The 25,189-nt window shown below is 38.6% G+C and overlaps 1 protein-coding gene across 1 annotated transcript in view; it reads right to left on the bottom strand.

The window, feature by feature from the left end:
• FREM2 (FRAS1 related extracellular matrix 2) overlaps nucleotides 1-25,189 on the bottom strand; it is a 136,071-nt gene that overhangs the window by 55,996 nt on the left and 54,886 nt on the right. Inside the window, 4 exon segments of the mRNA XM_032496265.1 lie at nucleotides 596-847; nucleotides 1,926-2,051; nucleotides 14,243-14,473; nucleotides 18,883-19,029. Of these exon segments, the coding sequence (XP_032352156.1) occupies nucleotides 596-847; nucleotides 1,926-2,051; nucleotides 14,243-14,473; nucleotides 18,883-19,029 (756 nt within the window).

Genomic DNA, 25,189 nt, shown 5'->3' on the forward strand with positions numbered 1-25,189 from the left:
CAAAGACCCTTTTGCTCCTTTTTCTGTTCAGAAAAAGAGATTATTTTATGGTAATTAGGTTTCCATCAGGAAGAATTGTCTAGGATACACCATCTCCTTCTGGGGGCAGACAGCTAGCTGCCCGTTGGGCTTAATTTTCCATATAATTGTTACCTTTCTAGATCTTCATTTAATAGCCTTGTCTGATGGGTTTCTTTGTTAATCGAGTTCAAACACGAAGATCCAAGTTACAAAAGATAAGCTTTTACAGTCAAAGCAAAACCAGTAAAAACGTAAGTTGTTAATTAAAATTGCTTCTATTCTTCACCATGTAATTTAAAAAAATTAATCACCTAAGGGTAAATGGCATCGTACAAGAAACTGTACAGAGGGAAGAACACACGGGGGCGTGACTTTGCCCTTTCAAAACACTAAATCAAGAAAGACAAATTGATTGACGCAGCCAAGGTAGAAACTTAATCCCACTATAAAATCGAGTATAAAATAAACGTTCACGTTAAAATTCATTCACACTCTCTTCTTTCTGTTTAGAAAGTTGTGCCTGACGTTGGCCTGCCTGGGAGGAGGAATAACTGCCAGGTGACTCGGTACTTACCATCGTCTTTGTCGGGGACGATCGTCACCTGAGCCCCTGGGAACTCTGGTCCGATTCTGCCCCCCATGGGCGTGCTCAGGAGAACGTGGAAAGTTTCCTCCTCTTCATACAAGGAGTCGTCGATGATGACAACCCGACACATTTTCTCCCGCTCGTCTTTGTCAAAGCGGATAACGCTGGTGTGGTCCTCGGGCCGGGATATGTAGTCAGAATAGGACAACACGGATGTCGGCACAGTTCCTCTCGCCGTTCCTGGCGGCAGAGAGAACCCAAAGGGGTTTCTATAGAACATATTACAAAGGTATTTCTGGAAACAATTACTTTCACCTGCAGCGTCTGAATGGTCCATCATATCTATGAACACCCCTGGAAACTGCAACAGCTCTTACCTCCTGTTCTGGCATCACGAGTCGCCTTCATTATGGTCTCCAACATACGATGGCTATTACAGTTCAAGTGTTTTCTCCTCTACTTCCTGCCAGTGGTCTTTCGGAACAACACAATAATACAGAATAATAGCTCCTGCTGTTCAAATGCTTACTGTGTGCAGGCAAAGTGCCAAGCGCTTCACATGCGTTGCCTCCTTAATCCTCTTAACCACTCTACTCGGTTTTACACTTTTGGCACCTGAGGTTTACAGAAGTCAAACCACTTGCTCTGGGACCCAGAGCTCAAGGCTGATCCTCAAATTTGCATTTTGACCACCATTCTTTACCGCCTTCAAACTCATTTACATTAATGACAATTTTAATGAAAGTTTGCTCAGGTATCCACTGCATCTATGACCTTTTCTTTTAAATTCTTAGAAAAGTCTACTTGCTTCTTAGAATGGTGCTTAGTCTATTAATGAATATTAAGTATTAATTTTAGTTTTGTATTATATAAAATCACCTTTCAGGGGATTCTTACTCTATGAGCAAAACAAGCATTTTGAAATTTGGTTGAAATAAGTTTCAAATTAGTTTCTTGTCCTTGGGGATGCATTTCTTTGCCTCGTTTTTCTTGTTGTTCTTTTTAATAACAACCTCCTTCTATGGAGCAGGCTTGGGTGAGGGAAGGGGACTTCGATTTCCTGCAGTCTTCAAAGCCTGAGTATTACACTGAGTAACCGAGCAGATCAGAAACGTTTTCACAAGCATCAGAGCCCTTCCAGGTCCTCAGAGACGTAACAGTGAAACAAGACTCCTGCATAAAAGCTTCTTTTTTTTCTTTATGAAAATTGTACTAATAAAGTGTAACTTTCATGGCATAATTTTATGACTCCAGCATGTTAAAGAGACTTATTTATACATCTGTGGGGACATTTTAGGTCATTTGCGAATCGAGCTACCTTGTCGTGTGTAGCAGATCACCATCAGCTCCCGGCTCACGTCTCCACTTCTCCTGACGGGAATGAACAGTTCGCCAATGTCCTCTTCGATGGAGTACTCAGACTGGGGGATGAATACAGTCGATTCTAAGGAGAAAACACAGTTAATTTTGCTCAGCCTTTCATTAAATGGAATAGTCCTGTGCAAATTAAAATTGCTCCAATGATCGATCATTTCCCTTTGAATATTCGTTTAGAGTAGCCATTGTGAGGGGCAGGACGGAGAAGTGGGGAGAAGTACACATAAATGTGTAGGCTCTGGACCAGTGAATTCCTAATCTAGACATAAAACCCAACATTGCTTTTGTCTCCAGTAATTGCTTTTTTCCTCAGTTAGTAAGTGCTGTTGACACACTTCCTTTAAATTCAGCTTTATTCTCTTGGCTCAGGTCACCACCTTCCAATGGAGTAGTTGGCTTTTAGAGGCAGAAGAAATCTCAGAAGTCATCTTGTCTCATGTGTTACTTGGTGAGGAAACTTGGAACCATAGAGTTGAAATTATTTGTCAATGACTCCTACTGGTCAAGTTAGAATTAACACTCAGATCATGTAATGTCTACTCTATTATTTTTTTTTTTACCCCAAATGTGTTCCTTTTGAATTAATGATTAAAAGTATAATAATGCGTTGTTTGACACTTGGTATTTTTGTTCGTTGTTTTTTAAATAGCCATCCCTTTAGAATTGACAAACCTATGTTATCAGCTGTAAGGAACCCATTTGTGGTTTCCCTCCTCCTCTAGAGGAATAACCATGACACAAGAGTATACAACCTCATATTTATATAACAGTGTAAGTCTCAGTGATTCATTTTTCAGGTAGCAGAAAGGTACACCAAATAGTAACAACGACATAAATTGTTGAAAGATACGGTTCAATGTAAAACTACATTTAGTTCAATAAAACATTTAGTTCAATAGTTTGACATGATAACCCTCAAACAGTTGCTTTGATATTAACCTGGGGGTCTGTTTCACTGAAAGTCTCATGTGCACACAGAAAATGCCTCATGGTTATTTTTAAAACAGTAAACCACACTGCTTTGGAGGATTATAAAAGACGCTGGAACAGCAGACACCGGTCCTCAGGGTCTATGTCCCATCCCTCTCCACTCTGCCCCGTGCCCCAGGAGCTGCCTACTATGAACCACATCAAAGGTTTCCCGTGAGCTCTGGCTTCCCGTTGGGTCAGCCAAACAGGGAGCACGGGGAGGACGTGGAGGGTGAGAGCAGAGTGAGGTCGCACTGGCTCCCCTGGCTCCCCTCAGGGTTCCAGACCTGGCTGTGCCCCACCAAGTGAGGGTCACAGTGCCCACCGGCTGCCCTGGCTCACTCCCTGGATCAGCGAACTTCTTCCCTTTCCCGAGGTCTAGGGGTGGTGATGGTGCCCCTCTCACTAGCCATGGGGCACTTGACTACATCCACTGGTTTCCCAATTCCCGAATAGTCATGTTATTAAATTCTAGTTTAAAATGACTATTTCTGAATGTGCCAATCGTTTGCTCCTGTGACTGATACATTGTTTAAAAAATATAATGTGTAGAAAATACATATTAATAATTTATAGAAGCATTACATAAAATATATATGCATAATATACATAATATGTCCATGAATATAATAGCTATATGACATAATAGAAAAACATATAATATGTCAAATTCCATTAGCGCATGAGATGGAAACCACAGCAGCCTCCGGGAAGGTGTTTACCAAGACACAAAGCAAAGGTGATGTTGTAGAAATAGCCAACTTTCTACTAAGTAAGTAGAGACACAGAAAAACATGCCTGCAGGGACGTCCTCTCAAATGTTAACAGTGGTTATTTTCACGTGGTGGGGCTACAGTGACTTTTATTTCTTTAAATCTCTGAATTTTTGCCATGAACGTGTGTTACTTTTATCTTTTCAGATTGGTTTTTATTATTTTTTTCTTTTGAAAGACAAAGCTGAAAGTGAACGCATTCTTTATTAGTCGATGTGACCACACTGTAAGGAGTGCTTTGATTTGCAGCTGCTGTTTTTATTTTTCGGTTTTGACTGTGCTGTGACTTAGGCAAAAAATGACATCTATTCTCAGAAATAAAATAGTTGTAGCTACGCTTGAAAGATGCCCCTTTTCTCAATTATACTAAACAGATAAATAAAAAAAAAAAAGACTCTGCTAAAAATATGATAGAAAAATAGATCTCCTGAAAACCTTTGCTGTAATAGAACAAAGAAAGGGAAGAAAATGCAGTGCATGGATGAAGGCACTGAGTGTTCGTCTTTAGACAGTCTGGCACACTCAGAACCAACTCAAAAGATATTCTGGCGCATCTCCAGGCAACTATGGTGCCCTCAGACTGGCCAGCAACTGGTACAGAATACGGAGCCTGTCACTGATATGTTTGAACATGGATGGACTGCTCTCTTACATTTCAATGGTTTATTACTGTTTTTACTATGAAATAGACATAGTAATATGGGCTAATTAAACAGGAATTGAAAAAAAATGAGAATAATGAAAATATATCTAAGTCACATGATGGGAAGTATTACGAGTTCACATCAGGAAGCCACAATGTCCAAAAATTATTCTTTGGCAGCATGCAAACATGTTGGTTAAACTGGATCTTTAGGTAATCTTTGTTTATCTCATTAAATGTTTGTGAATGTAGAAACTTTCAGAAAGTTTTCCATCACTAAAATCGTTTCATTTTGCATCACCTTTTTTCTTAACCATCTTTTGGTGCCAGACATGTTCAGACGTGTGCTGTCCTTTGAACAAGTGCTTATAATTTTTTCTTTCTCTTAAGACACTGACCCATGTTTCATGGAAACAGAGCTCAAAAAGCAGAAGCTCTGACACTCATTGAAGTTGAAGCTCTTGTGTCCTTTATCATTTTGGTGTCACTGGCCGCAGCTGACTATCATTTCCTTAAATCTGGACCTTTCATTCTGGCTCACGCATGTCAAAATATCAGGTAGCCAGTGATCTCCTTATGTCAACATGTTCAGCGGTACAGAAAATAATAAAATAATAATGTTTGGGCTTCATATATTAATCAGCCTATGTCATCTGAGTTCTACATCATGAAACAGGGTTGGTTCAGTCAGCAAACGAAAGTTTGCCTTTTCCGTGTATCCAATAAGATTAGGGTTCTTGAGATGTAAGTTCTAGTTTCTTTAGAATGGTACGTTAACACTCTGCTATGTTTAATAGTAGAGTTTAATAGGTTCATATTATGATACTATATATCATGTAGTATTTATATATATATCATATACCTCATATAGTATTAATCTAATCTGGTCCCACTAAAAATGATTGCAGAGATCAAATATTTTAATCCACTTGCTCATGGCTGTATTTGGGTATCATGAAGATGCTAGACAGTCCATTTCAATCAGAAATTTGCAGATACAATCACATAGAATTGGAAAGGGATCTTTATAGAAAATAATAAGATTTAGTTCTTACATATTTTCCTCTTAACAGAAATGAAAATGTTTAATTTTCAGTAATATTTTTATATGCTTCTGAGAGTGAGGAAAAGTAGTGTAATTTCTGACAGTTAGGGAAAGTTGTCTTTAACCTAGGTCAGAGACTTCTGTGGATGCTGACTGCTCCTCCTGTCGTCATACATAGCAGTCTGGATTGTTAAATGTAACAATTTAGTGGAATGTAATCACCTAATGATATGATGCTTCAGGGTCAGTGTGCCTTCTTCACTCTGACGCCTGGGGATGCTCTATAAATATTTGTTGAACACGCAGACACATCACACAGGGCTAAAGTAGTCTTGACTATTTTCCTAGAACACTTGCTTTTATTTACCTATAGGTATGCATTTGAGGCTTGATAGATAAATGTAAAAAATAATAGAATAAACGTAGAAAAAATTACTTTTTCTTTTTTCATATATATGAGAATAGGTGAAACAATGTTGCTACGGTAAAGTTTACTGTTTAATTGTGATCTTGGTTATTATTTCTTTCATTATTTCTTCATGCGAAATGACAGGCGTCTGTATAACTCAGAGGAAATGGAAGAGCTCTGGAGGAAATACATATATATATATATTCAAACACTGGCTGGGGGACTTTGAGAAAATGAATTCTTTGAGCCTCAGATATTTCATCTGGAAATTGACATATAAATCCCAGAGTTGTAAGCATAAAGTTTAAATGAATAAGATTGTAAAGGTCCTAATACAGTGTCTGGCTTACAGTGGGCACTCAAATACGGCCACCTACTCTCTTGCCCTTGGCCCGTGGAGCAGTCCTTTTGGACTTCCCTGGGTTAGGTTAGAAAACAGGACAGGAGGAATGACGGTGACCTGACATTTTCTTGAAGCCCTTCTAGTCTCATGGAAATCTGCTGTCTGCTTTTGATCACAGTCCAGCCCAGCTGCAGAGAATCTTCTAATGGAAGACAATTGCTACCATCCAATGGAATTTCACAGGGGAGCGTCCATCCCCTGAGATGCAGTGTCATTTCACCCATCTCTGCCAATGCTAAAAGAAAGTCAAATAAAACAGCTTCCAAGTGGCTGGCTTAGGCAGGGACTAAAGGATGGCTCAGTTTCTTGAGTTCCTCATCCAGAAAACGAGTTTTAACATTTCATGCAGGTTAAAACTCCTCCCACTTGGAACTTTCTATGTGCACAGGCAAAAGATGTAGATTGTGGAATCAAAGTGAAACAAGGGAGGGCAGCAAAGTGGTAGAGAAGGAGGAAGGAGAGAAGTAAAAGTCACGACAACAAAGAGCAGGTTTTCCGCGGGCGGGCACCCTGGGGCGGCAAACTTCTGCAGGCATGGGAGGTAGGACACAGAGAGGTTCCCGTCTCCGCTCAGAGCTCTGTTCTCTGCTTATTCTAGCTCTCCTCTTTGTACCACAGGCTTCAATGGATGAGGGAATTGAATTTATTGACTTACTTAATCAATGACTAAACCCATTTGTCTAGGAAGTTATTGACAGCCATGACCGTGGCAGAATGGTGTATTCTCTCTTTGTGCTCCCACGGCATTTGGTTGAGTAGTACAAAAAGCCCCTTTGCAGCCCTCCATTTTCATGCGACAAAGTAAGTCCTGTTCTGGACAAAAATGTGGGCTTCCGAAGCCCCATCTGATAGTTGAACTGAGCTCTGTGGCCCTTCCATGACGGGCAGGGGCAGGTCCTAGCACGGCTGTGAGAACTGCACGTGGCCACTTGGGAGCTTTGGCTCCGTTCTCCCCGCGGCCACCCCAGGGCTGTCAGGGGTGAGGATGGGGCGCACCTTCACCAGGCTTCCACTGCCCTTCGAGGCGGCCTGCACTCTGCACAGATGATGCAGAAAACACGCCGACTGCACCCACTCTTCAGAGAGGGGTCAAACAAGCCATGGTTCCCAGCCAGAGAGTCGCAAACATCTGGAGGCACGAGAGGCAAGACAGAGCGTCCATGTGGGGACTGAGTAGTGACTCAGGTCAAGTAAATCAGCAACTAAGTGTGGTGTGTGTATTACTTCTGCAGTGGCTGTAGATATTCATTTAATGGATAAAGTACATAGTCATTTAAAAACTTACTTAAGTCATGACTATGTAATTTAAAAAATATAAATGGAGGGAGAGTATTATAAGAGTATAATTACAAACATGTGAGAATCCGGGATGTATGCATGTACATGTTTGTGTGTGTGTATATAGAGTTTATGCTAACACATTTCTTGTCATACAATTTGGGAACAAATGTTCTAAAATTTGTTGCATGTGAACTTGAGAGCATCCTATAAACATCAAGTAAAGCACCTAAAGTGGTACGCATGCCTGAAAGGTAGCAAAGGACTGAATGAAAGAATGTCTACACTGTGTTAATTACACTGTCAGGCACAAAGCAATGCTCGATGAGTTTCAGTTATTATCACCACCAGCACCCCTTGTGGGTGAGCAAGGTACTGGCAAAAGAGTGTACCTGCCTGTGTTTATACAACCTGGCTCGAAAGTAAAAGCAGCTCCCAGCCTAAGGTAAAGCAGAGCTGGTTACTCCCTCTTCTTGCTCCCATAACGCTTTGTTCAGTCTTTGCTACCCCACATTCTGTTGCCATCACTTATTTACAGGGCTCTCTTGCCCATTGGGTCATATGCTCTTTGATAGAAGGGATTGCATCCTATTGTCTTTGCATCACCAAGGCACAGTGCTGTGCTCAGCACAAGTGTGTGCTGGATACATTTTTAATACGTGCAAAAAGATCTCATAACAAATCTAGAATTATTATTCAGAAAGAGAGCTTATAACAAGTTCCTAGAGCTAGTGAATTCATAAGTGAAGAGTTACAAGAGCGTAGAAAGAATCAAATTTTTGAAATGGTTGGGAAAGTGATCCTTTGTGGAAAGAAGAAAGACTGTTTAATCTCCTGTTGTGAAATCTAACATTGTAATTTATGACACTAGAAATAACAATAATATTTGTGTTCTGCTTTATGTTTTATGAAACTTTCATAAGAATGCTGCAACATGAGATTAATTTTCTTACTTTGTGCATTAGGAAACTAAAACTTAATAAAAGCTGTTTGATTTGATTAAGGTCATACAAGTAGAAATGGTAGAGATGGGAATCAAACCTAAGGCTTGTAATTTCAAGGCCACTGGTCTTCAGCAAGATATGGGACACTCCAGGCACTTGTCATTCCAGAGCACTTGTCAGTCATCATAGTGATGATGGTGGCCTGGAATGAACAGGGCTGAACTTCCTCTAGAAAACGCCAGGACAACTTAGATCATCATTACATAAAATTACATTACAGCAAATTTTTACTTGGTAGTTTTCAAGAATACAGATTATAGTAAAGCAAGAACCTTCAATATGCTGCATACAAGAGACCCACTTTAAGGAGAAGGACACATATAGATTGAGAGTGAAAGGATGGAAAAGGATATTCCATGCAAATGGAAAAGCCAAAAAAGCAGGTGTTGCAGTACTGATTTCAGACAAAATAGACTTTAAAACAAAGGCCATAAAGAAAGAAAAAGAAGGACATTTTATAATGATTAAAGGAGTGATACAAGATGAGGATATTACACTCGTTAATATATATGCACCCAATATAGGAGCACCTAAGTACATACAAGAATTACTAACAGAGATAAAGGGGGATATTGATGGGAATACAATCATAGTTGGAGATTTTAACACTGCATTAACATCACTAGACAGATCTTCCAGACAGAAAATAAACAAGGCAACAGAGAAATTAAATACTACAATAGAAAAACTAGATTTGGTGGATATTTTCAGAACATTACACCCCCCAAAAATAGGATATACATTCTTTTCAAGTGCACATGGAACTTTTTCCAGGATCGATCATGTACTTGGGCACAAAAGAAACCTCAACAATTTTAAGAAGATAGAAATTATCTCAAGCATCTTCACTGACCACAATGCCATGAAACTGGAAATCAACAACAGAGAAACAAAGGAGAAAAAAAGGAAAGCATGGACATTAAACAATATGTTATTGAAAAAACAATGGATCAGTGAGGAAATCAAAGCTGAAATTAAAAAATACCTTGAGACAAATGATAATGAAAGCACAACCACTCGAAACCTATGGGACACAGCAAAGGCAGTGCTAAGAGGGAAGTTTATAGCGATACAGGCCTTCCTCAAAAAAGAAGAACAATCTCAAATAAACAATTTAACCCACCACCTGAATGAATTAGAAAAAGAAGAACAAAAAGCTCCAAAAAGCAGCAGAAGGAAGGAAATAATAAAGATCAGAGAGGAATTAAATACGATAGAGATTAACAAGACCATAGAAAAAATCAACCAAACCAAAAGCTGGTTTTTTGAAAAAGTAAATAAAATCGACAAACCTCTGGCCAAACTCACAAAGAAGAAAAAAGAGAGAGCACAAATTAGCAAAATAAGAAAGGAAAATGGAGAAATTACAACAAACAAAATAGAAATACAGAATATCATACGAGAATATTATGAAAAACTATATGGAACCAAACTGGATAACCTAGAGGAGATGGACAAGTTTCTGGAAACATACTGTCCACCAAGACTGAATCAAGAAGAATCTGAACACTTGAACAATCCGATCACTAGAAAGGAAATAGAAATAGCAATTAAAAACCTCCCTACAAATAAAAGTCCAGGACCGGGCGGCTTCACCGGGGAATTCTACCAAACATACAAAGAACTCATACCAGTCCTTCTCAAACTCTTCCAGACGATTGAAAAGGAGGGAATACTCCCAAACTCATTCTATGAAGCCACCATCACCCTGATACCAAAACCAGGCAAAGACACTACAAAAAAAAGAGAATTATAGGCCAATATCACTGATGAACATAGACGCCAAAATCCTCACCAAAATTTTAGCAAATAGAATCCAACAACACATAAAAAAGATTATACATCATGACCAAGTGGGGTTCATCCCAGGGACACAAGGCTGGTTCAACATACGCAAATCAATCAGTGTAATACATCACATCAACAAGAGAAAGGACAAAAACCACATGATCATCTCAATCGATGCAGAAAAAGCATTTGATAAAATTCAACACCCATTTATGATAAAAACTCTCGCCAAAGTGGGTATAGAGGGAACATATCTCAACATAATAAAAGCTATATATGACAAACCTACAGCCAGCATAGTACTCAACGGTGAAAAACTCAAAAGCTTCCCACTAAAATCTGGGACAAGACAAGGATGCCCACTATCACCACTCCTATTCAACATAGTCCTGGAAGTCCTAGCCACAGCAGTCAGGCAAGAGAAAGAAATAAAAGGGATCCAAATTGGAAAAGAAGAGGTAAAAGTGTCATTATATGCTGATGACATGCTACTATATATAGAAAACCCTAAAAGGTCCACACAAAAGCTACTAGAGCTGATTGAAGAATTCAGCAAGGTAGCAGGTTACAAAATTAACGTTCAAAAATCAGTTGCATTTCTTTACACTAACGATAAATCAACAGAAGAAGAAAGTAAAGAAACAATCCCCTTTAAAATAGCACCCAAAGTAATAAAATATCTGGGAATAAATCTAACCAAGGAGGTGAAAGAATTTTACACAGAAAACTATAAACCATTGATGAAGGAAATTAAAGAAGACTTTAAAAAATGGAAAGATATTCCATGCTCTTGGATTGGAAGAATCAATATTGTTAAAATGGTCACACTGCCCAAGGCAATCTACAGATTTAATGCAATCCCTATCCAATTACCCAGGACATATTTCACAGAACTAGAAAAAATCATAATAAAATTCATATGGAACCATCAAAGACCTAGAATTGCCAAAGCATTACTGAAGAGAAAGAAAGAGGCTGGAGGAATAACTCTCCCAGACTTCAGACAATACTATAGAGCTACAGTCATCAAGACAGCATGGTATTGGTACCAAAACAGACATATAGACCAATGGAACGGAATGGAGAGCCCAGAAATGAACCCACAAACTTTTGGTCAACTCATCTTTGACAAAGGAGGCAAGAATATACATTGGAATAAAGACAGTCTCTTCAGCAAATGGTGTTGGGAAAACTGGACAGCAGCATGTAAAACAATGAAGCTAGAACACTCCCTTACACCATATACAAAAATCAACTCAAAATGGATTAAAGACTTAAACATAAGACAAGATACAATAAACCTCCTAGAGGAAAACATAGGCAAAACATTATCTGACATACATTTCAAAAATTTTCTCCTAGAAGAAGTAAAAGCAAGAATAAACAAATGGGACCTAATGAAACTTACAAGCTTCTGCACAGCAAAGGAAACCAGAAATAAAACAAGAAGGAAACCTACGGAATGGGAGAAAATTTTTTCAAGTGAAACCGACAAAGGCTTGATCTCCAGAATATATAAGCAGCTCATACGACTCAATAAGAAAAAAATAAACAACCCAATCCAAAAATGGGCAGAAGACCTAAACAAGCAATTCTCCAAGGAAGACATACAAATGATCAAAAAGCACATGAAAAAATGCTCAATATCACTAATTATCAGAGAAATGCAAATCAAAACTACAATGAGGTATCACCTCACACCAGTCAGAATGGCCGTCATTCGAAAATCCACAAATGACAAATGCTGGAGAGGCTGTGGAGAAAGGGGAACCCTCCTACACTGCTGGTGGGAATGCAGTTTGGTGCAGCCACTGTGGAAAACAGTGTGGAGATTCCTCAAAACACTAGGAATAGACTTACCATATGACCCAGGAATCCCACTCCTGGGCTTGTATCCAGAAGGAAATCTACTTCAGGATGACACCTGCACCCCAATGTTCATAGCAGCACTATTTACAATAGCCAAAACATGGAAACAGCCTAAATGTCCATCAGCAGGTGACTGGATAAAGAAGATGTGGTATATTTATACAATGGAATACTACTCAGCCATAAAAACCGACAACATAATGCCATTTGCAGCAACATGGATGCTCCTGGAGAATGTCATTCTAAGTGAAGTAAGCCAGAAAGAGAAAGACAAATACCATATGAGATCACTCATATGTGGAATCTAAAAAACAAAAACAAAAACAAACAAACAAACAAACAAAAACAAAGCGTAAATAAAGGACAGAAATAGACTCACAGACAGAGAATACAGACTTGTGATTACCAGGGGGGGTGGAGGGTGGGAAGGGATAGACTGGGATTTCAAAATTGTAGAATAGACTACACTGTATAGCACAGGGAAATATACACAAAATGTTATGATAACTCACAGAGAAAAAAATGTGACAATGAGTGTGTATATGTCCATGAATAACTGAAAAATTGTGCCGAACACTGGAATTTGACGCAACATTGTAAAATGATTATAAATCAATAAAAAAATGTTAAAAAAAAAAGAAACAGATTATATAAGGAGTGTGTGTGTGTGTGTGTGTGTGTGTGTGTGTGTGTATGTGCATATGACTATTGTGTGTATTTTGTTTCTAAAATCCCACTTCTCACACTTACTATGGGTGTAGAGTAGTGTGTGTATGTCACCCTGGGCTTGTAAGTAGGAAGGCACAAATGAGTTTAAGTGTCTTATTCCTTAAGGTAAAGTAGGGTGATTATACCAATGGGCAAATAAAATATCAAGAAATGGCTTCAAACAAACTCTTAACTAATGGGCCAGTTTATATGTATTAAAGCTGTCACGGGCTTGTTCCAGAGAGAGAAGCTTTATCAAGCTAGCACTTACCCCAAAGACCAGAAGAAAATTTACTTGTTTATTCTTAGATATTGCAGATAAAATTAAATGTAATTAAATGCTAACTGTTCTTTAATGGAAATCATAAACATAACTAACCTTCATATTTAAAGGCAGAGACGTTAGTTAAGCAAACAGAGCTGAAACTCCACTTTCTTACCCTCTCTCTTTAATTATGCTCCATCTTGAAACCCAGAGATTTCCACATACATCTCTATTTCATGTACTGAGTAGATTGTATCTTTACAGAACATTTAAGAGTTCTCTGACTGACAAAATAAAGTAGGCTGGCAGTTTCAAAGAAAGTCATGTCTGTCTTCTGACAGCATTTCAGCTTTAGAGGAGTCTCTCCAAGCTTTGTCTACATGCCAGCCCTCAAAAAGCCAGCTCAACCTTTTTTTTTTTTTTTCCTGGCTGCATTGAGACAAGTCAGGACTGTAGAAATATAGCAGGGGGAGGGGAAAGGTCAAATTACACTCAAAAGCAGTGAGATTCACTTTAAACAACACCAGCCAAGGGTGTGCATTGACAAGAAAATGTAATCTAACAGAAAGTAAGAGCAATGATTCCCAACATTTTTTACCAAGGAGTGGGGGTGGGTTGGGTGGGCATTATGTAATAAATGTGCAAACATATGGCAGAATGAAAAGTTTTGGCTGGCGAATATAGGAAGAAGCTTGAATAATTAAGTGTTACATGGAGAACAAATTAATCCCCAAATGGTCTAGTTTCTAAAGCATTTGTTTAAAGACATTTTCAAAAGATATTTAAAAGACTTTAAAAAGTCATGAAATAATGCTAAAAAAACAAGGTGAGTGATGTCAGTTCAAAGGATAGAATTATAATAAGAGAAAGAACATGTTGATAATCCTATGCATATTTGTAGTTCATTTACTCGAAAAAATACAGCTTGCCTTCATTAATTTTTGGGTTCCCTCTGCCAACAGCATAACTGAGAATACTGAACCGTTCTTCTAGAAAGTTCTCTCTATAGAAAATCCAAACATTGGGTTTAAAACTTCCTTCATAAGGTGTTTTGTCCTGAAAACCCAACAGCAACAACACAGGCGAGTTGGCGGTAGCTCTTACCGTCTCCTGGGTCCACGATCTCCACCGTGGTCACCGTGGGGAATTCCAGGGTGGCCAGCACGGGCTCCGAGAGGACCACCTGGAAGGTCTCGGACTGCTCGTGCTCCCCGTCACTCGTGATCCGCACTCTCCACGTGGCCCTGGTCTGGCCCGGGTTGAACTGCACTTGTTTTTGTGCTTTGCCCTTGAAGTCTTTGTCTCTTTTTGCCGTCCCGTCTCTTGTGCCAATACCTTCACGGAAACACAGCATCATCTTTTTAGGCTTATCTTCAGTTGGGTTATTAAGGTTTTCCTTGTTGTGAACTTTTTGTGGGTCATTTTATCCTGCAGTGCAAGGCTAATGCTGCCTTGATTCCGTGAAATGGATAATGGGGTATGGGTCCCCAACAGAAGTGTTCTGCTGGAGACGTTCAACAGTACATGACTCTGTTCAACTCTTGCACCGTTACGGTCTTGCTATATGTTCTTTGCACTCACTAGGTTGGTGTTAGCACCTCTTGTAAAACAAGACCGTGTAAATTGATATTCACGTTCTGAAACAGTCTTACACCTACGTATTCATACACTCTGAATCTCTTCACATTTACTTTTTTTTGCATATGTTGTATTGCATGGGTCATATTTTAAAAACTTAAGAAAAATTCTCTAACTGGAAAATATAGTAAGAGACTCTGTGAGTCAAATAATTCTCTGATAATCTAAGTTGTGAGTGGCCAAGCATAATAACAAAAAATTGTAATATTCTCTAAACATTTCATGGAACTAGGGCCCTTAAAAGAATGTAATTCAGTGTTTGTCAACATGAGCATTGCCAGGTTTTCTTTGAGGAACAGTCCAGAATTCCATGAAACCATGTGGACAGAAATAAAGAGCTAAATGTATATGGTTACTATGTGTCTGACTGACTCTGGTGGTTCATTAGGTCAATTTTAAGTTAGCCGGGAAGGTTGAAGGAGCTCTGAGTCTCCAAGTACACTACAAGAGGACCTTTCTTTACAATTATCATGCCACATACTCAAATCACAACACATATCATCTATTAAGCAGAAAGAATCAACAAATTCAACATCATAGAAAAATCGTAAAATTAGAGTTAGTACTTGCTATGGTCTATCTTCAAGTACTGCATCAGAACCTCTCCATGAGTCAGGTTAATAGAACAATTTCCATTTTCAAATATGTTCCTTTACACACCGGCAATTTTCAGAGAAGTTGGTAGGAAAGACAGACTTTAGAAAGGAAAAACAAAATCTTGCGACCATTAGTGTTAAAAAGTCTGAAAATACTTTGTAACATTTCTCATTTAATTGAAAAAATTATCTTATCCTTAGAAAATGTCCTTTTGTTCTTCAAACTAGAAGCGATGCTGCACCAAGTAAGATCCATTCAACCACAAATGTTCACTGAGTGTCTACTATGTGCCAGGATTTAAGTGCTGGGGCTGAAACAGATAACAGAACAGATGAAACCTCTGCCCTCGTGGTGTTTATGAAAGATTAATTTGAATATTTATTTCTTCATCTCAGTATATCACTGACTGTTGGTTTCATCTTCAAATGAAGATGAAAATAAATATTTCTTCTAGATCTCAGAAAAATAACTGAGATATAAATATTGCATTTGTTTTAATAGAAAGTAAAGCATGATTTATTTAATGGCAAGAGGGAAAAGAGCATAGAACTGGGAATTCCAGCACTATATATCGTTTTTTTTTTTGGCTGTTTCCTCCCCAGACAACTCCGTCCCAACGAAAAGTCATTCCTTTACGTCATATTCTTTTTTTTTAATTGAAGTATAGTCAGTTACAATGAGTCAATTTCTGGTGTACAGCTTAATGTCCCAGTCATGCATATATATACATATATTCATTTTCATATTCTTTTTCATTAAAGGTTATTACAAGATATTGAATATAATTACCTAAGCTACATAGAAGAAATTTGTTTTGTAATCTATTTTTACATATAGAGGTTAACCTTTGCAAATCTCAAACTCCCAAATTTACCCTTTCCCACCCCCTTTCCCCCAGTAATCATAAAACTGTTCACCACGTCTGCGAGTCTGTTTCTGTTTTGTAGATGAGTTCATTAGCCAGCACGACATATCTTGTTGAACGTTGCTGACTTCCTGTCAGCTCTCTGGCTCCTAATGCACACAGAGTGCTTGTCAACACCTCTCGGCTCCACCGCAATTCACTGCCAAGGTGATGATGGAAGGACTCATTTTCGCTGAGGTTCCAGCACACATGCAGCTCATTGACCCGTCTATCCCCAGCGGTATGGCCAGCAAAAGAATCTTTTATTTGGTCCCTGACAGCTACTGCCCACTTTCCTGTTTTGTTTTGTTTCATCAACAAGGCATTATTTTTCTAGGGATTCAAAAGGCAGTGAAAAACAAAAAGGACTCAGTTTAATACAAAGAATGTCCACTGGTTCCAACTAAGTCATTCTTCTAAGTGATAATCAGGTCATCCAATCTAATAAAATAGTAAGTTGCAAAGCCAAATCGCAGTTGTTACTGCTAAAAGCACCCAGAATTTTTTCAGTGGATTTTACATGAGATTCTCAACTGGATGTGAAGTATAAACAGACAATATCTTTGTTTCGTCAAACAAAGAGGAATGGACTTCTATTTAGTGAAAAAAGACTGTCGTCTTCAACTGTTTGATATGCTGCTCAAACGTGAGATAAACAGCGAAAGGCAAGTCATCTTTTTTAAAAGGTAAAATAAGACCCAGATGGAGTACTAAATTTGCTTGGGGTCAAAAATAAAAATTCCGCTTTTCTAATTAACACATGGTACTTACTCTAAGTGCAGGGCTAGCCCACCTTGTTGCTTAAAGTGTGGTCCATGGGCCAGCAGCACAAGCAGATCTGCAAACTTGTTAGAAATTCAGAATTTCAAGCCCTACCCCAAACCTAATGAATCAGAATGAACATTTCAGCAAGATCCGCATGTAAGTCTTGCGTGTGTTAAAGTCTGAGGGTCGATAGACGGTTACTAAACACATCCCACCTCCATGAGTTCCTTTTACACAGGGGCCCCATTTTAGTAAAGGATTAAGAAATGGCGTGTAGACTTGGGAGGAGACAGGTTAGTCCACACTCATGTAATGTGGTAGAGGAGACAGTCACACACACTCAATGTCCAGAAATTGCTTGCCCTTGAAGATATAAAGAAATATTCAGCTGGCAAACCATACATATTGTAAAAAATAGTATTAGATGGGGCAAGAAGAATTCTGGAAATTAAAAAGCTAACCAATTGGGCTTCGACTTATGCTTCTTTTTTTTCAAAAGACTAATTTAGTAAACAAACCGTATTACTTTGATTTACTCAGTGACTGCAATTTCATCTTTTGCTGTGGGCACAGAAAAATGGCATGGAGGTTAATCAAGGAAATTTCGGAAAGAGAAATTAGATTTTAATCCTGCCTTGGCCACCTAGCAGCTATGGAATCAAAGGCGAGTTATTAACTTCCTCTGTTATAGAGGATTTAAGAAGCATTATGGTGTAGTAGTTAAGAGAGTCAGTCCTGGAACCAAATCTCACCTCTGTCTGTTAGTAGCGGTGTGACTTTGGGGATGTGACAACCTGTCTGTCTTCTTACCTGTGTAATAGGGGATACAGCGACCCGCTTCTCCTGGGGCTATGTAAGGTATTGAGGGCCGGTCCTGGCCCGTAATCAGAACTCAATAACTGTTAGCTATCAGTATTATCACTTCACAGTCCATTACCTGACACAGAGTCTGGCACTTAACAACTGGTATCAAGAAAATACTAGTTGAGTCAGTGAATAAAGGATTGTAAAGAGTAAAAGAGATGAATAAAGTACTTAATGTGCTTAGCAGAATATCTTGTATTTAGTAAATGTTCAGTAACTGGGAGTAGTAAGATCTTTGAAATTCGAACCCTTTTGTGAGCTGCTAATACAGATTTAATTTATTAATGGATTATACTGGCTACAGATTGAATGATCATCTTTGAGATAATGTATATACAAAATTCATGATTTATTTAAAAGGGTCAAAGAGCAGAAAATGGCTAGTAGTTAACACCTTACTGTTAGTTTCCAAGAAAAGTCACAACATATATCTTTATGTAGTGCTTTTACATAGTGCTGGGGTTCTTGAAACTTTTAGTGACCTACCAGAACATTCGAACACAACAGAGAGTAAATTACACTTCAAAGCTTAATGGGCCACTGAATAGTTTTTTGTTTACTTATTGTTAGAGTAGTCTTCATAAATTGATATTTCAGCAGAATTTTATTTTATAGATAAATTATAGATTTGCCTAAGCCTAGCCTAAGATCTAGTGACATTTAAATTTTTTTAGCTTATGAGTGATTACTACCATTTTGTAAGATTATTTTAAATCAGAGAAAGACCACATGCAGGTAGAGGGTTTGAAACGACATATATTTTGGTTACATATTTCTTATTTTTGCAGCTTTTGTCTCTACAATGTAGCCTCAACGCAAAACTTTTTGGCATGTTTCTTTAGCAGTTAAAGAAACTTTCATTGTCAATTTCTCCCTAAGCTTTAAAACTAGAGCTTTAAACATATTTTAATCATTGCAAAACTGAGCTTTTGCTAGAAAAATGTCATTTTGAGACAGAAGTGCAAATTAAACTTACTTATAAATGAAGTCTCTCCCAAGTAACCTCTACGTTTAAGAACGACATCTAGAAATTTGGAGTCCTCGTTGACCAAGTAATACTCCTTTTCAAAAGAGATCCAAGCCCAATTCAGACGAAAGTGCTGCTTGGTTAACTTGTTTCCACCTGAAAAATAAGAATGGAAAGCCCCAAATTAGTGCTTTCCGGAATGAATGACCTCAGCAATTCCAAAGATGACTTTAATGATGCAATATTAAGAATTCCTAGAGCTACTAGGTTTGATACAAAACCTAGGATACATACATGGAGACACAGCTTATGGTCCAGCGACTGTTATACAGAAATACAAGAGCTGACAAAATTCTTCGCAAAAATCCCGCCATCTTAGCAGGGAAAGTGGGTCGGGGGAAGGAGCACGGAAGTACCAGAAGCAATTTTGTTTAATCATAAAAGCAAGTTTCCACGTTGCAGGATGACGCACTTCCCACAAGGTGCCGCTGGAGAGCAAGTTTTTCTATAAAGCGAGCTGCAAGGCTTTTTTGTGATGTTAAACACACACTCACAACTTCACAAATACCTTTTTCTGGTTCACTGAGCAACTGGGTGGAAGGCTTTCATTATAACCACTTAAGGAAAAACAAATATCCCGTCTCCACCTCCCTTCCCCACCATATTCCACTCCATTCCTCAGAGCAAACAGACAGGTCTTTTCATTGATTCCATTCTACTCCGAAGATAAGCCTTTCTCCTCCTACTTTCCCACCAAAATGGAGCTGGCTGCCTCTCGGGAGAAAATAAACCTTGTGTGTGATCTCTCTAATGTGAAGGCTGCTCTGCTAGGCAAATGAAAACAGAAGTTGTTATCAGCTGATCACCCTGCGTGTCCCCCTCTACTTTCTTTGATCTAACCCAATTATTTCAGAGTAAGGTGGGGTTCATGAACAAAGGTATCAATAATTTTTTTTAAGTCTTTCTGTAAAACAGTGGGAAAAAAGCCCACTGTTTTAATAAACACAGCTAGAGGCGCAATTTTAATTCCAGTTTCTTCTCTTCTGAGTTCACATCGAGTTCCTTAGAGAAAAAGAGACAAGACAGGAAAACGTTGAGGTTTTCATAGACTGAGGGCAAAAAAATCTACACAAGGGAAAACATAGTGAGTGAACAGACATGAAAACATGTGTATCTTGGCTAGAAATTTTTTAAAAATTGCAGTGACTTTGAGTTATGAATTGACATTTACTGAAGATTAAATACTCAGTACAGCCAAGCTTATGTAAGGAAATTGGTTTTCTTGTTTACTGCTGTTTGAATTGTAAATTAGCACGAACCATTGAGACTGGTACATGGCAATGTGTGCAAGACACAAAAAGATGTCCATGCCATTGGATCTTGTAAGTCCTTCTGAGATTTTTGCTTCAAGAAAAGAAAAAAACATATTTGTAAGGAACTATTCATTGCAATATTTTCTACATTAGCCCCCAAACCGAAAATCTTAGCGTTTACTATATTGTGATACATAAAATCAATGAAATAGTATTTGGTCATTAAATAATAAATATGCAAATCTCGTTGAAATATTTGAAACACTTAAAATACAGAAACAAATGGTATTGATGCTGTGAATGTAGCTATGAAAAATAAGACATTACAAATATGGAGCTGCTTCCTGTGTTTTAAACTGATAAGGATTACAGACCTTTCGTTTTTAGCTAAAATTTTTAATATAGAATATAAATAATTTGGAAAAACAAGTTCATTCCTCATTTTGTCTTTAAGAACTTATGAAGTCTAACATGTCCTCGGCACTGGGTGCTGATCTGGGGACGTGGGGTCATGGGCTGGGGGCTCCTCACGCTGGAGTCCACAGCCCACTTCACAACTTATCTGCTGTCTGACTTTGAGCAGGCGTCTTCCCTAGACCTCTGTTTCCTCACTCGGAGGGTCAAAAGAGGGTAAAATTAATTGATGCCTGAGTCTGCTGTGAAGATCAAGTGAGATACCCGTACATTCACGCAGTAGAGTGCAGGACATGGATAGCATCCTTCAACAAATGTTAGCGCGCTCCCCTCGCCACACCACGCATGCTCAAATCCATCCTGCACGCCCACGGCCAGACTAGTCATCTGCCTAAATCCACCTGTACTCAGTTCTCCTTTGCCCCGTCTCCCTACAGCAGGTTCGCACATCAGGTCAGGCCATCCTTGGCAGACTCCCGGTTTCACCTGCCCTGCCCTCATTCCCGTTGCCTCTAATCTGAACACTGAGGTCCAGCCAAGGGTCCTGCTGCCCTGTGGGTTTGCCACCCCGACTCTTCCTGTCACTTCTGTCCTCTGGCCTGAAACGATGACCCCATCACTCCTCTGCTTGCACCTCTACTCCTCCAAGGCTCCCTGTACCGCCTCCTTCATGAAGCTTCCTGCAGCGACTCCAGCCCTCTCATCTCTTTGTGGTTCTGCAGCTTTTTCAGCTACTGATTATTTTGTGCAGCTTTGCACATTAGCAGATATCCTCTCATACTGTTTAATGGCGCACATTTACTAATTGTACTAATTTTTTGTCAGAGATTGAGAGTGGCCATTCATTCTTTTTCCATTGCCAGCACTTGGTCTTACTGTCTTTAAAAATACTTCTTTTTACATTATTGTGTTTAGGTTCTATTACTTGGAACATTTCTTCTAGAAAGTAATAAACAAGAATAGGATAGCATTTAATCAATTAATACATAAGACGTTTCTGATTTCTCAACTAATCATTACTCGAAAACAACGTTATGCCACACTTCTATCTCATTTAGATTGTGGCTCTACCAAGTCCCAGATTTTATTCCCATTCCTTGTCCGTCTGAACACCTTCAGCTTCGCATCCCATCACGTCTCCACGGAGAGAAATACCCATTCACATCCAAGTTCTCACTGTTTTCTGAATGTGGTGGGTGCTTTTGCGTGTGGGAAATCTTCTGCCCAAAATATCTTTGCTTTCTTACTCCTCCTAGCAATCTGTTTGGGTCCAGCTCACCTGCCTACAGCCAGGAAGCCTGGCTTCGGATGCTGTGTGTACCCCTTCTGTATCTGCAACCCGAGTAATCCTAACTCTTTATCTTCATGGATATACTGCCATTAACTGCCTTCCTGAGCATCCCAGGACGGGAACTGGTCAAATTCATCCTTCTAGTCCCCAAATCCAATGCAGTGCCTAAAACGTGAGGTCTAAAGACTTATTTCTTGATGAGAAAGCTTATGGTATAAGTATGATTTTTAGTAATAAATTGGCTACTTTGTGACTCCTGTTTGATTCTTTGTTTCATAACAGTTCTCAGTTTATACAAACAAAGCACATATTAGACTTGTGATGAATAACCTCTGACCTATTCACTAACTCTTGTGATTAGCAAGTGAATTTGATTATAGTTCTGTGTACTTTCCTTCTGACTTTTTCTTACCCCATATCCAAGAACAAAATCACTAAGCATACAGGTCCTCTATTTCTCTAAATTTTGAGTTTTTAGCTATTTTAAAGATCTAATTTTAACTCTTTCCTAAAATGTTCCAGAAAATATTAGTCTTTTTCTGAACAGTACATGTTTTAAGAATATTGACTCAATGAGGTCTTCCCTCACGCAGCCCCAGCATTCTCCAGCTCCTTTATTCTGGGTAATTTTTTCCTTCAGTGCTTTCCAAATCCTCATACCCTGTTTACGTTATCTTTTTTGTTAGTTCACTCTGTCTCCTCCCATTGTAACGCATGATCCAGGGAGGCAGGGAGTTCATTTTACTTACTGTTAGAAAAATGCTGATTTAATGAATTAGACACTCTAATGTCTTGGTTAAAAGTAGTGCTTCATTTATCAGGTCATATAAATGTCCTACATAAATGTACCATATCTCTTTTAAGTCTTTTTTTTTTTAAACCTGAAATTGTTTTTAATGATACTTTCTAAAATGTCTTGCAAACTTCTGTTTCACGAACAGTATGTAAAGATTTTGTGATTACCTATGAATGGGAATTATTGGAATTTGTGTTTATCTAAATGTTTATTGATGCCTAAATGCCTGTTCAACCCTTCTGTTCCATTTTGAAGTTGCATGGATGGTCTCAGGGATAGCTAATCTCATCTCTACTCCAGATTTATAAAACTTATTTTCCGACTGGCGCTCTTGTTCTGGAACAATGAGGGTGCTAGGTTACTGATTAATCAGGGGTTTTAAGTGACACACAGTACAAGTTCGCCAAGGATTTTATATGTCCACCACTTTCAGAGTTTTATTTGACATAAAATTCATAAACAACACGGAGAAACTTTGCTTTGCAAGACAGTGACGTACTCCAGGTAATTGTCTTCAGTGCTCAGTTTTCACTTTACATCAGGGATTTTAAAGTAGATATTTTACTAGAGAATATGAAGTTAAATGTATAAAGCTTAACCCTGAGTAGAATTAAATATTATGTAATGATCTGATTTCTACAAATGTAACTCCTGCTGTATTTCAGAATGTGTAAAATCTTAGAAACTACTTACTATGCAGAAGTGATACAAAGATCTGAGGAACTAGGCTGAAGTTTATTGTAACTCTCATGACTAAAACTGGCCTCGCACAATGGAAGTCCGCATTTTACCTAAAGAACGGAAGGACACATTATTTATTCACTTATTACCTATCGTGCAAATTCCTCTAAAACCTCAAAATATGGGAATAATCAATGTTGACACGTTTAATCAACTATAGCAACAGCTTACTGAATGCGAAATTTTAGATGAAGTCAAACAACTTAAAAAACCAACAAATTTTTAATTCAGTGTGATTCTTTGCTTTTCTAAAATAGATTCTGTCACTACGATGCACAAGGAGCTAGTCTCAATGTTTCACTGGAAACAAGCTAAAGTCTGTTAACGTGTGTCGGAAATCCACACAACAGGTGCCTGACAGCTGATAACTACACTCCCAAATGCTTTGTCCCCAAACCCTGACACTCCAGCCATTAAGGTTTTGATGAAAAGACCTCTTTTGAACTTTTCCAGCTGGCCTTTAGCCGTCTTCATCTTCTTTTTCAATGGGAATACAACAGTTTTTTGTTTTTGTTTTATTTAGAATAACAAAGACCTACAACCTTCAATTAGCCCTCCCTAGAACACAGGGGGCTGCCTGGTTTCTGTAAAGACAAAGCATACTTTTTCAATACGAAACTCGAAACTCGTGCTTAACTAAAGGGTAATTTCTGGCTGTATTTAGCTTTGACAATTTTTTCAAAATTTTTTGACAATTTTTTCTTTCTTGGAGGAAGGTTGGTTACCAGTAGAACATAATTGTATTAGTCATATTTTGCCAGCCTGCTCAGACTTTCTAGCTTGGTACTATTCCATTTGCCCAGCATAGAGTTCAGCCTGGAAACTGACCTGGAAATCACATATACAGCTATTTTAAAAAGTTGGATATCAACCTTAAAATCAGCAATAGAAATTGATATTTATAGTAGAAAAGATTAAGATAATATTATCTAATTTATTGGGAAAATTCGATAATTTGATTTTTCGGCCGTCTTGCTCTCTTCGAAGGTAAGAACAGTGATTAGCAACCATGCAAATACCATCAGCATCAATATTATTAATTATTGTGAGATTCAAAAACTAAAGCTAAAATAAGAGATTTGTTTCATTGCCTTTTCTCTACTAGGATGATCTTCTGAATTTTGCTTGGCCTTAGAATCTTCCATGAGAGAGTCCCTGAGAGCTTCTGCGATCCTGTCTTCTGGCCCTTAGAGTCAGGTAGAGTTTACTGCTTACTGAAAACCACCAGGTGCAAAGCTGAAGCCAACTGGCTCTTAACACGCCACCCTCCCCAGGAGCTGACATTCAACTATGGGAGGTGACACAAGTACGTAGATCATGTGTTAGAGCTAGAGGTTGACAAGGGCTAGGAGAGAGGCACTGAGAATGAGTTGGGGGAGTTCACCTGAGCAGATCAAAGACAAGTTCATGGAAGAGATAGTGTTTTAATGGAGACTTAAGTACAGGTATTTGGATACTCAGAGGGAGGGTGGGGGAAAGTGTTCCTGGAAGATTAAGTATAAGATCAGAGATAAGAAATCTAGTAAAAAGGGAACTTCAAAGAATTTGATAGGAGCTCAGGACATTTACTCAATATTTACTTCCTTCTCCTCTTCCTATTGGAGTATTTGGATATTAAAGGCAAAGAGGGAGTGGTCAAGATGCATCCAAAATCTGCCCTGGGAGGGAGGGTGGTGGTGCTAATCCTGACCCCAGACACCCAGAGATGAATAGCCTTGACCTGAAAGCCAATGGAAGCCTCCATGACTGAAGAGCCGAGAG

This window comes from Camelus ferus, chromosome 14 (assembly GCF_009834535.1).
Source record: "Camelus ferus isolate YT-003-E chromosome 14, BCGSAC_Cfer_1.0, whole genome shotgun sequence".
In the NCBI taxonomy this organism is placed as follows: domain Eukaryota; kingdom Metazoa; phylum Chordata; class Mammalia; order Artiodactyla; family Camelidae; genus Camelus; species Camelus ferus.